Source organism: Coenobita brevimanus, chromosome 111 (genome assembly GCF_032717465.1).
Source record: "Coenobita brevimanus isolate Jiangsu-jjx chromosome 111, ASM3271746v2, whole genome shotgun sequence".
In the NCBI taxonomy this organism is placed as follows: Eukaryota; Metazoa; Arthropoda; class Malacostraca; order Decapoda; family Coenobitidae; genus Coenobita; species Coenobita brevimanus.
In genome coordinates, this window is record NC_137064.1 from 7,066,409 (window position 1) to 7,079,348 (window position 12,940).

The window sequence follows — 12,940 nt, forward strand, 5'->3', positions numbered from 1 at the left end:
TATATGTGAGCAGGAGAAGGGAGGTGAAGAGACTGGTGAAGGAGAGTAAGAAGAAAGTGGATGAAGAATTTGGGAGGAATTTGAGTGTGAAATGGAGGGAGAGTAAGAAATTGTTTTGGAAGGAGGTAAAGAAAGTAAGGCAGTGTGAAAGGGGAAATAGTAGGGGAGTGAAAGATAGGAATAATAGATTGTTGGTGGAGAAGAGAGAGATATTGAGGGGATGGAAGGAGCACTTTGAGGATTTGTTGAATGTAGAGAGTGAGAGCAGTGCGAGTATAAGTGGTTGGGGAATGGCTGGGAGAAGAAGAGACGAGAGGAGGGAGGAAGAGCTCAGTAGGGCGAAAGTAGTGGAAGCGATGAAGAAGATAAAGATGGGAAAGGCCCCAGGAATTGATGGAGTGTGTGGTGAAATGCTGAGGTATGGGGGTGAGATTGTTGTAGAGTGGATATGGAAGTTATGTATATTGGCTTGGGAAGAGGGAAGGGTTCCAGAGGACTGGAAATCAGGTATAACAGTTCGTTTATACAAAGGAAAAGGGAAGAGAGAAGTATGTGGTAACCATAGGGGTATTTGCCTTCATAGTGTGACTGGAAAAATATATGGTAGAATATTCATTGATAGGGTTAGGCATATGACAGAGGAACTAGTTGGAGAAGTACAAGGGGGATTTAGGAAGGGGAAAGGGTGTGTAGATCAGATAATTGTTTTAAGATGTTTAGTGGAGAGGTATCTAGAGAAGGGAAAGAAAGTGTATGCTGCCTTCATGGACTTGGACAAAGCTTATGACAGAATAGATACGCAAGGTATGTGGAAGGTATTATGAATATATGGAGTGGAGGGGAAATTGTTGAGTGCTGTGAAGACCATGTACGAAGGAGCTATGGCTACGGTGCGAGTGGATGGTGAGCTGAGTGAGCTCTTTGATCTCAGTGTGGGACTGAAAAAGGTTTGTGTGATGTCTCCATGGCTGTTTAATATATACATGGATGAGGTTGTAAAGGAGCTACAAGGTAGGGCAATGGATGTGGGGGTGGGTCTAATGAATGAGGGTGAGATTTGGAAGATTTCGGTGTTGCTGTTTGCTGATGATACAGTATTGTTGAGTGAAGATGAATAGGAGTTGCATGGGGTAGGTTTTTTTTTTTTTTTTTTTTTTTTTTTTTTTTTCAAGAATACTCCCTCAGTATCCCTGCTTGTCATAAAAGGCGACTAAAAGGGTTGACAGAGGGTTAGTGCCCCTCCCTGGAAAACAACTAACTAAAAAGACAAACAATAAGCCTCGGACAAGGACTGACCAAAAGATGACGACCAAGGACCGGACAAAGGACATGGTAATTGGAACGTGGAATGTAAGGGGAGCGAATGATGAGGTGAGAGAGAGAGAGAGAGAGAGATTGTACAGGTGCTTGAGGGTGCGAAAGTTGATGTATGCGGAATAACTGAAATGAAATGGGGAGGTGAGAGGATGAGAGAATGGGAGTATGGATGGGGTATATGTGCAGGAGTAGGTGAGAATGAGAGAGCAAAAGAAGGAGTATGTATAGTTGTGAGTAAAAGATGGAAGAAGAGCATAAGAGAGTATGGATCACTTGGGTCAAGGATTGGGTGGGTAAGATTGAAAGTTGGAATACAAATGTGAGCGATTGTGTGTGTGTATGCGCCAATGCAAGATCGTGCAAGCAGAGTGCAAGAAGAGTTCTGGAAAAATGTGGAAGTGTGCATGGAAAAGTTAGGAAGGAATGAGAGAGTGTTTTTGATCGGTGATATGAATGGTAAAGTAGGGAATGTGAAGGTGGATGGAATAGTTGGTGAGTGGGGTGTGCCTGCTGGGACAGATGAGAATGGCAGTGCTTTAGTGGACATTTGTGCTGGGAGGGGGTTGGTGATAGCCAATATCCTCTTCAGGCACAAAATGATCCACAGGTATACATGGCGAGTGATGAGAGGGTGGGTGGTGAAATGAATGAAAGGAAGGCAATGATTGATTATGTGTGGGTGTGGATGAAAGGATGCGAAAATGTGTAATGGATGCAAGAGCTTATAGAGGTTGGGGGAGTGGACTTTCTGACCACTACTTGGTGGTGGCCAGAATCAATGTCCAATAAGGATGGAGAAATAGAAGAAGGAGTATTTGTAAGGAGAGTGGAAAGGTTACAAGAGGATGAGAAAAAGGCAGAGTATAAGAGAGAAGTGGAGGAACGATTGGGCAAGTATGAATTGGAGCAGATGGGGGATATGGAAGGTGTGTGCAGGATATTTGCAGAAGAACTATATGCAGCATGTGGTGTGGTGTGTGGGATGAAGAGAAGATGGAGGGGTGTGCAAGGAACAGCGTGGTGGAATTAAGAGATGAGACAGGCTGTGGCACAAAAGAAGAAAGCATACAATGAATGGATGAGAAATAGGGGCATGGAAGAAGTTGAGAGGCGGAAGAGAGAGTTATATGTAGAAAGAAAGAGACAGGTGAAAAGATTAGTGAGAGAGAGTAAGAAGAGAGCGAATGAGGAATTTGGAAGGAACTTGAGTGTAAAGTGGAGGGACTGTAAGAAAATGTTCTGGAAAGAGGTGAAAAGAGTGAGACAGGGTGGATGTGAAGTTAGCAGGGGAGTGAAAGATAAAAATGGTAGATTACTAGTGGAGAAGGGAGAAAAAGTGAGCAGATGGAGAGAACACTTTAAGGAATTGTTGAACATAGAGGATGGAAGTAATGCGAGTATAAGTGGCTGGGAGAAGGAGGGAGGTGAGAAGACAGGAAGAAATCAGTAGGATAGAAGTTGTGGAAGCAATAAAGAAAGTTAAATCGGGGAAAGCCCCAGGAATTGATGGAGTGTGTGGTGAAATGCTGAAGTATGGGGGAGAGATAGTAGTAGAATGAATGTGGAAAATGTGCAGATTGGCCTGGGAGGAAGGTAGAGTCCTGGAGGATTGGAAGTCAAGTATAATTATTCCCATGTACAAAGGAAAAGGGGAAAAAGAAGTGTGTGGTAATCATAGGGGCATCTGTCTTCTTAGTATAATAGGAAAAATGTATGGTAGGATACTTATTGACAGAATTAGAGTAAGAACAGAGGAATTAGTTGGAGAAGAACAGGGAGGCTTTAGGAAGGGAAGAGGCTGTGTAGATCAGATATTCATTCTTAGATCCTTAGTGGAAAAGTTTCTAGAGAAGAGAAAGAATTTGTATGCGGCTTTCATGGATTTGGAGAAAGCATATGACGGTGGATAGACAAGGATTGTGGAAAGTGTTAAGAATATATGGAGTAGATGGGAAGTTGTTGAATGCTGTGAAGAGTATGTATGATGGTGCTAAGGCTGCAGTGTGTGTGGATGGTGAACTGAGTGAATTTTTCTCTTTGAAGGTTGGGTTGAAACAGTGATGTGTCATGTCTCCATGGTTGTTCAATCTGTACATGGATGGGGTAAAAAAAAAGGTACAAGGTAGGGTAATGGATCTTGGAGTGGCCCTGGTGAGAGAGGGTAATGTTTGGAAACTCCTATACTGTTGTTTGCAGATGATACTGTGTAGTTGAGTGAAGACGAAGGAGAGTTGCAAGGCTTGGTGGATGAGTTTGAGGGAGTGTGTAAGAAACGGAATCTAAAGGTGAATGTAGGGAAGAGTAAAGTGATGGTCTTTGAGAGAGATGAAGTCAGTGAATGTACAGCGAGGTTAGATGGTGAGGAATTGGAAAATGTGAATACGTTTAAGTACTTGGGTAGTGTGATGAGTAAGGATGGAGGTTTGGAGGGTGAAGTGCTTGAAAGGGTACAGCAGGGAAGAAAGGTTGCTGGTTCTTTGAAAGCAGTAATAAGAAACAGGGAAGTGAGCATGGAAGTGAAAAAGTTACTACATGACAGTATTGTGATACCAACTCTAACGTACGGAAGTGAAACTTGGACGTTGGTGGAAGGACACAATCCAAGAGTGAGAGCAGTGGAAATGAGATATTTAAGAGGAGACTGTGGAGTCACATGGAGAGACAGGCTGACAAATGAGGATATAAAGTAGCATTGTGGTGTGGATGTGGATGTGATAGGAAGCGTTATGAGTAATACACTGAAGTGGCTTGGCCATGTGGAGAGGATGGAGGTGAAAGACTGACGAAGAGAGTGTATGTGAGTGAGGTGGAGGGGGGAAGAGGGAGGGGGAGGCCGAGGATGAGATGGAGGGATGGGGTGGAGAGGTATATGAGAGAGGGGGGTGTGAGTTGGGAGCGGGGCAGTGAAATGGCGGAGGACAGGGAGACGTGGAGGTGATTTGTTTGTGGCCATCCCGAATGGAATTGAGGCGTCTGGCAATAGATAGATAGATAGATAATGTAGGAAGAGGAATCTGAAAGTTAATGTAAACAAGAGTAAAGTTATGGTGTTTGAGAGGAATAAAGTCACAGAATGTACAGTGAGGTTGGTTGGTGAGGATATGGAGAATGTGAATGCATTCAAGTACATGGGTAGTGTGATGAGTAAGGATGGGACTTTGGGGGATGAAGTGCGTGAAAGGGTACAGCAGGGAAGGAAGGTTGTTGGTTCACTGAAAGCAGTGATGAGAAATAGGGAGGTGAGTATGGAAGTTAAGAAGTCACCGCATGATGGTATTGTGATCCCTACCCTGACGTATGGAAGCGAGGCGTGGACCTTGCAAGAGAGGAACAAGTAAGAGTGAGAGCAGTGGAAATGAGTTACTTGAGAGGAACATGTGGAATGACAAGGAGGGACAGGTTGACGAATGAAGAAGTGAAGGAATGTTGTGGGGTGGATGTGGATGTGATTGAGAAGATTAGGGGAAATATACTGAGATGGTTTGGACATGTAGAGAGAATGGAGAATGAAAGACTGACTAAGAGGGTGTATGTAGGTGAGGTGGAGGGAGGGAGAGGGAGGGGTAGACCGAAGATGAGGTGGAGGGATGGAGTTGAGAGGTATATGAGGGAGAGGGGAGTGAGTTGGGGGAGGGTAGTCAAATATTGGGTGACAGAGCGACTTGGAGGCATTTTGTCTGCGGCCACCCTTTGCAGGATTAGGCGTCGGGCTATAGATAGATAGATAGACATCACAAATACGCTGATTCTCACATTATTATTCATCATTATTTTCTGAGTAATGAGAGAAAAAATTCAGTTCCACCAACCAGGTCATTTTCTTTCTCGCCCGTGCAACCGTGGTTTTCTTTTATTGCACCAGATAGGGTTACTTAAAGTATTTCCAATCATTGTTTCATAGATAACCATAAACTGCAACACTGATTGCAATGCATTTGTAAAACTTTTAAACACTTATTTCTTAACACGTACAAGATACAACTTAAATTATCTTCCATTTCACTTATGTATAAAAAAAACACTTGTGCATACCTGTTTACTATTTACAATTTCCCACACACCTGCTCAGTCCTTGAGCTCTTTCCCCCAGTGGTAAGGGCAGAACTTTCATGGGGTTCGATGATTCAATCGGCCCCGTGCATGGGGGAGTGGAATCAGATGAGGAGGATGAGGAAGACATCACTCTACTCTCTACCAGTGCTGGTACAGACTGAGCCGTGTGTCACTGGGGTACCTTGGGTACCAACCTACCCCATGGTTGTCATAGAAAATGGTTGCGGGTTCAAAGGGTGGTGGGAAGATGCTTGAGGCTATACAAGTCAACCGGCGTTGCTTCGCTCCCCAAATCGTGACAGTATAGCACGTCAAGCGGCGCATAGGGGTTAAGTGATTATTGTGCCCCTCCACCTCCGTCTCTAACACAGACTGCCTACCCTACAAAAGCTTTTCACACAGACATCCACAATTTAAGGTAAATTAAATGCACTGAATTGTTTTTTATTGATTATTTCTATTACAGTAATCCCTGCAATATCTGATGTAATAGAGCCATAGGCAGGTCCGGATAGTGGTCCTGTCCGGATATTGGGCCCCAGCTTCTTGACTTGTACTTATGGACCCTAACTCAGAAAAACACCTATACAACTCTCTCTGGACATGTATAGCACCTATTTAAGACCCAAATTACACCAATAAGGGACATAAAAGACTGAAATAAATGCAAAAGAAGCATAAAATGAGGTTTTTGAGGTAAGTTCATACAATATTCAACATTCTGGGTACTTACAAGTCCCTGGCTTCTGGATTGGTAGTTATGGACCCTAACCTAGCCTAACTCTGAAAAACACCTCCCTACTGCACATGCATAGCACCTAAGACACAGCATATTCACACCAATAAGAGACATACAAGAGTGAAATGAGGTGTTTGAGGTAAGTATAGTATGGAAAATATAGTAGAGTACAGTATGAAACATTCTGCCTACTTACAGCATGTCCATGGCCATCTCGATGAATAACCGCCTCCTCTCAGACTCTGACAGTAAGAAAGATTTCCTGAAGCACTTGCAGTACACTGTTCATGAAGTCTTGCACTGAACTTAGTCATTCGCACTCAGAAGTCCATTCTCTTCACAGTGCGCACTCTTGTCTAACTTATGCTCCATTGTAACTTAATAAGTGTTGCACTCTGCACTTTAAGTCTTTCCACTCTTATATCCATTTTCTAAAGCAAAAACACACAAGTTTATTTACGTTAAATTTAGTCCAAAAATTGTTTGTCTTTTCACTCACAACTGTAAATCCTTAACACAATGCACTGTTTTTTTCACTGCACAATGCTGTAAATTCCCGTGTGGTCTAATGGAGAAGTTCTTGGCGTCTATTCACTGTCAGAGTCCGAGAGTATCGCTGGCAGGTGACCTAGGGGTGCGTCGCTGGGTCGTGGTGATGGCGTACCCACTGCAGTTGACTCTGAAGACATATGCAAACTCACGTCGAGCGGTGACTCCACCGTGGGTGACGTGCTGGGCTGTGGCTCGGAGCATGAGGGCCTGTCTTGGGGAGACAACGGAGTGGAACCAGGGCTGGACACAGCTTGGGTCACGGGCCTAGAAAAACTCAATCGTTGATTGACGCAAGGAACGACGATTCTGACGATTAATGATGCGCTGCCTGAAAGCACGCACTTCCTCCACAAGTCCCAAGGGCCCCATCTCCCTGTCACAGTCCGGGTGTTCCAGGTAGTCCAGAACGAACTCTAGGTGTTCCCGGAGTGCGCTTAGCTTGGGGATGGCTGGAGTTGTGTCATGCTGAGAGGAGTCCGCATCATCGTCGCCGTCCTCGTCGGAATCTTCAAGCTGGGTACTGACACCTGCAACTGAAGATGCAATCTCGATATCAGACAGGGTCTGATACCTAGGATCGCCCTCGTCGTCATTCAACCACTCACGCACGTCGTCCACATCAACATCGTCGCCATGCATACGTAGACGTGCATGGAAGTCATCCACGTCAAAACCTAGGAAATCGTACTCCACATCCGTTCCGAGAAGCAGACGAGACCAGCCATTTTCTAGAGTCTTGACAGGGATTTCCTTCCATACACTGGCCCAGTTGTAGATTGCAGACTTGATGTTGTAGTGGTGAAGGTTTTCCAAAGTCCGCTGGCCTCGCGTGTCCCGTCCCTCCCTGCGCTTGTCCTCGTCCTCAAGAACAACCATCACCTCGTCCAGGAACTTCCTTCGGTACAGCCTCTTTGTTGCCACGATCACTCCTTGGTCCATTGGTTTGATGAGAGCAGTCGTATTAGGTGGCAGAAACATGCACCTAATGCGGCCATTCTCAGCCACCAAGTTCTTGTCGCACGGGTGGGCAGGTGCATTGTCGAGGAGAAGGAGGGCCTTTACCTGGTCTCGTGGGATTCCCAGTTTCTCGGTCTGGTAATGTATGACCTCTTTGACAAAATGGCGGTGGAACCAGTCTTTGAAGATCTGGGCTGTGAACCGTGCCTTCAATGAATGGTACCAGACAACAGGAAGGACATCCATCACCCCATGAAGACACTGAGGCTGCTTTGCGCGGCCAACAATAACGGGCTTAAGCCGGTGCGTGCCGTTAGCTTTGTCACAACATAAAACAGATATCCGTTGCTTGGAGAGCTTGCGGCCAGGTACACGTTTCTCCGCCTCCTCGGCTAGAGTGTTCGTTGGCAAAGAGCGATAGAATAAACCAGTTTCATCAGCGTTGTAGACTTGACCGAGAATGAGGCCCTCCCTGTCGATCAAGCCCTTCACCTTGTGCCGAAATTCATCAACTCCATCCTCGTTAGCGTCCAAAGCTTTGCCATGAGCCTTACGGTTGGTAAGGCCATGCCATAACTTAAACGCGAAGAGCCAACCCTCGGATGCCTTGAAGTCTAGGGCGTCGTGAAGCCTTGCGAACTTCTAAGTAGCAGCCTTCAGCTCCGTACCACGTACCATCACACCAGCAGGACGTTGCTGTCGATACCAAATCAACGTGGAGCAGTCGACTTCAGCAAACGTGGGAGTAAACATCACTTTCCTCTCCACGTTGCGTTTGCTTCTCGATAAGAAGTCAGCCGTGTACTGCGTGAGTTTGTCTCGGGATCTCTTAATATCAAACAAAGTAGATCGGGCCAGGTTAAACTCGCAGAGGATGCATGACGAAGACCACCCCGCATCTACTTTCTCCAATATCTCCCGCTGCTTCTCCAGAGTGAACACCACTTTCTTCCTCTTCTCAGGCGGCAGAGCCATCATCACACACACGAAGGAGAGGCACGAGAGCAGCAGGAGTGCCTGCAGCAGGTAAGGCACCACCACAAAAGCGAGCATGTACAGGCAGAAAATGGGGAGGATGCAGGGGCACTCTAGCGGACGTCGGAGGAATGACGCGCCACAACAAAGCTGTCCTGCGCCCCGCGCGCCAAGTTCAAATTACGGGCTGGAAAAAATAGTTGTTGTTTTTTTTGTGATTTTCGGACCATTTTGGGAATATTGGATCCCGGGACGATTATGTCCGGTTAGTGGGGATGTTCGGATATTGGGCGTTCGGATATTACTGTAGAGGGATTACTGTACTTTATACGTGCTACTAGCCTACAGTGTTGGTTTGTGTTCAGAGATTCACATATGGTACAATACTTCCCCAACTCCATCTGGGGTGTGATGAAATACCGAATTGGCGGTCATTTACCTAATCGGCAGGCTTAATTGGAAAATATCATACCTTTTATCATCATATAGATTTATGCAATCCTAATTACTTGAAATCCAGTCAAAAATTTTTGTTTAATTTAACTGTTGATAAAAAATCAGGATGCAGGACAAAAAGATGCTAAAGATAGCAGAAGTTATTTGCCTTTAGCTCAACAAGTCACCTTTGCAGACTTGTAGTTTGTATAAGTTTGATTCAATTTGCAAATACATTTATTTGCACTGTAAATCAATATTTATGCAAAATGGAAGTCTGTCAATGTTTGTAGGTGATCAAAAGGGGAAATACTTGCAAACTTTAGCATGTTTGACTCTGAATTCTGATTTTTTTCATTAACATTTAAACTAGGCACGATTTTTTTTTACTGGGTTTCAGATAATTAATTGTGTATGACCACATATGGTGATAAAAATTATAACATATTCTTATTAAACGTGCCAATTTGATAATTGCCCGCCGATTCGGTTTATTGTCTCGCTGCTCTGTCTGTCTAGCCTAGCCTATGCTAGTCTAGGCTATGCAACCTCCTACCCTGTCCTGTCCTAGCCTAGCCTATGACATGTGCCAAATTGTCTTTATTATTTATTTTTATTGCCTTAAATACTGCTTTAGTTGAGTGTTAATAAACAAGTAATCACATAATTTGCAACTATTGTGGGGGGTAATATAGTTTTTTTTTGCAATTATTTCTGGGTTGTCGGAAAATCCGGTAAGTTGAACTACCCTAGAGCCTCACTTAGTTCGATTTATGGAGGGTTTAGTATACATTATATATATATTATATATATATATATATATATATATATATAAATATATATATATACACACACACACAGTACATCCCCACAGTACGCGAGTTCCGAGTACGCTATCCCCCTTGTACGCGAGGACCTATTTTTTTTTAAATTTTAGTGTAATTTTTTTTAGTACACGAATTGAACTCCTTGTAAATAGGAAAAGTGTATGGTAGGATTCTTATTGACAGAGTTAGAGAAAGAACAGAGAAATTAGTTGGAGAAGAACAGGGAGGCTTTAGGAAAGGAAGAGGTTGTGTAGATCAGATATTCATTCTTAGATCTTTAGTGGAAAAGTTTCTAGAGAAGGGAAAGAAGTTGTATGCAGCTTTCTTGGATTTGGAGAAAGCATATGACAGGGTGGATAGACAAGGATTGTGGAAAGTGTTAAGAATATATGGAGTAGATGGGAAGTTGTTGAATGCTGTGAAGAGTATGTACGATGGTGCGAAGGCTGCAGTGCATGTGGATGGTGAACTAAGTGAATTTTTCTCTTTGAAAGTTGGGTTGAAACAGGGATGTGTCATGTCTCCATGGTTGTTCAGTCTGTACATGGATGGGGTAATGAAAGAGGTACAAGGTAGGGTAGTGGATGTTGGAGTGGCCCTGGTGAGAGAGGATAGTGTTTGGAAACTCCCTGTACTGTTGTTTGCAGATGATACTGTGTTGTTGAGTGAAGATGAAGGGGAGCTGCAAGGCCTGGTGGATGAGTTTGGGAGAGTGTGTAAGAAACGGAATCTAAAGGTGAATGTAGGGAAGAGCAAAGTGATGGTCTTTGAAAGAGGTGAAGTCAGTGAATGTATAGCGAGGTTGGATGGTGAGGAATTGGAAAATGTGAGTACGTTTAAGTACTTGGGTAGTGTGATGAGTAAGGATGGAGGTTTGGAGGGTGAAGTGCTTGAAAGGGTACAGCAGGGAAAAAAGGTTGCTGGTTCTTTGAAAGCAGTGATAAGAAACAGGGAAGTGAGCATGGAAGTGAAAAAGTTACTACTTGACAGTATTGTGATACCAACTCTAACGTATGGAAGTGAAGCTTGGACGTTGTTGGAAGGACACAAGTCAAGAGTGAGAGCAATGGAAATGAGTTATTCAAGAGGAGCCTGTGGAGTCACATGGAGAGACAGGCTGATGAATGAGGATATAAAGGAGCGTTGTGGTGTGGATGTGGACGTGATAGGAAGCATTAGGAGAAATACACTGAGGTGGTTTGGCCATGTTGAGAGGATGGAGGGTGAAAGACTGACGAAGAGAGTGTATATGAGTGAGGTGGAGGGGGGAAGAGGGAGGGGGAGGCCGAGGATGAGATGGAGGGATGGGGTGGAGAGGTATATGAGAGAGGGGGGTGTGAGTTGGGAGCAGGGCAGTGAAATGGCGGGGGACAGGGCGACTTGGAGGCGATTTGTTTGTGGCCACCCCAAACGGGATTGAGGCATCTGGCAATAGATAGATAGATAAATATACACACACAAATATTCCATTGTTTTTGTTTCGTCATACTGTAGTTAGATATTGCTGGTTTTAATATAGTACTTATTTAATGACAAAGAATAGAACAGTTATTAATTGTTAACCTGTTTTGTCTTTGGTGGACCTCCAGATATTTTCTTTACATTTCTGCTTTGCAGGATTACAGCAAGATAAGTTTTTCAGTTTAATATAACACATTTTTTATCGCTATATTAATTGTGCCAGGTTCTACCCACGGTGGAAAGAGTACGAACGTTGGCAGGCACGTCTGCTTGATTACTATGTGCCGGAGGGTCAGGTACTTGAAGAGTGGGCAGAACTGATCTGCTTAGCATCTCAGCCAGGTGCTGCTCTTGAGCAACTCCACATCTTCGTTTTGGCTCACATTCTTCGCCGCCCCATCATTGTCTATGGTGTCAAGTGTGTCAAGAGCTTCCGTGGAGAGGACTTGGGCTATGCCAGATTTGAAGGTAGGTTTGTGGAGTTAGCTATCCAGGATGTATTTGAGCTCTTTCTTTGCAAATGTATTGTATGGTTGGCAATTTCACACAGTTACAATACAGTCATCCCTCCATATTTACAGGGATTATGTTTCTAAATGTCCATTAATTAGTTGGGGGTGCTCACCATCCTCTCACTTGATGTAGTGCTGCTCTCTAGTGACTGCCTTTTCCCCTCTTCCTTCCTTCTTTCCTTGCTTCCTCTTCTGTCTTTTTTTCCTTCATTCTTTCCTCTTCCTTCTGTCTATAGGTGACTCTACATTGAGTGGCCAGTCAGATGGTTTCCTGTACACCAGGAAACCATTTACTGTTCTGGGTGATAACCATATAACCAAATTATGGTGTCTGGTGAAGTGAGTTATTAAGGTGCTTCAGTCAGATTGAGCCTGTGCAGGTTTATATCCAAGGAGTGTTTTTTTTTTTTTTTTTTTTTTTTTTTTTTTCCACATAATGCCATCCAGGGATGAGTGAGGCTGGTAACTCTCATCTTAAATGCCAGGACCAACTTTCCTAGCCCCGGGCTCCTATGCTCCTCATGGGGCAACACAGTATTGGATAATGAATGAATAAATGAATGAGTGAAATGATGAAAATCTGCAAATAATTGGGGCCTCTTCAAAGACCTTCTCTACTGAATTGGAGCCCCCACAAACTGGAAAAAGATACCACTGCTTGCCAGATAACTTAAATTAAAATGCAAAAGTTTGGTCAACTTGAATTACCCTCTGTTATACAATTTTTGTGTTACTTTACTGAAAATAAATCCTTCTTAATTCCTTCCATCCTCTTCTGTCTTCCTTTCCTTCATTCTTTCCTTGTCCTTCTGCCTACAGGTGACTTAACACTGCCTCTTCTGTCTTTCTTTCCTTCATTCTTTCCTCTTCCTTCTGCCTGTGGGTGACTCTACACCGAGTGAAAAAGCAAAAGGTTTCTTGTACACCAGGAAACCATTTACTATGCTGGGTGGTAACCATATAACCAAATTTTGGCACCTGATGGTTTAGTGGGTAATTATTGCGCTCCAGTCGGATTGAGCTGGTGAAGGTTTATATCCAAGGGATGGTTGGGGTTTATTGCTCACGTAATGCCACTCAGGGATGAGTGTGGCTGGTCACTCTCATCCTAA

At 44.0% G+C, this 12,940-nt stretch overlaps 1 protein-coding gene across 1 annotated transcript in view; it reads left to right on the forward strand.

Moving 5' to 3' along the window:
• trbd (ubiquitin thioesterase trabid) overlaps nucleotides 1–12,940 on the forward strand; it is a 153,605-nt gene that overhangs the window by 70,022 nt on the left and 70,643 nt on the right. Inside the window, exon 6 of the mRNA XM_080286386.1 lies at nucleotides 11,540–11,784. Coding sequence (XP_080142512.1) covers nucleotides 11,540–11,784 — 245 coding nt within the window. The remainder of the gene's footprint in view (nucleotides 1–11,539; nucleotides 11,785–12,940) is intronic.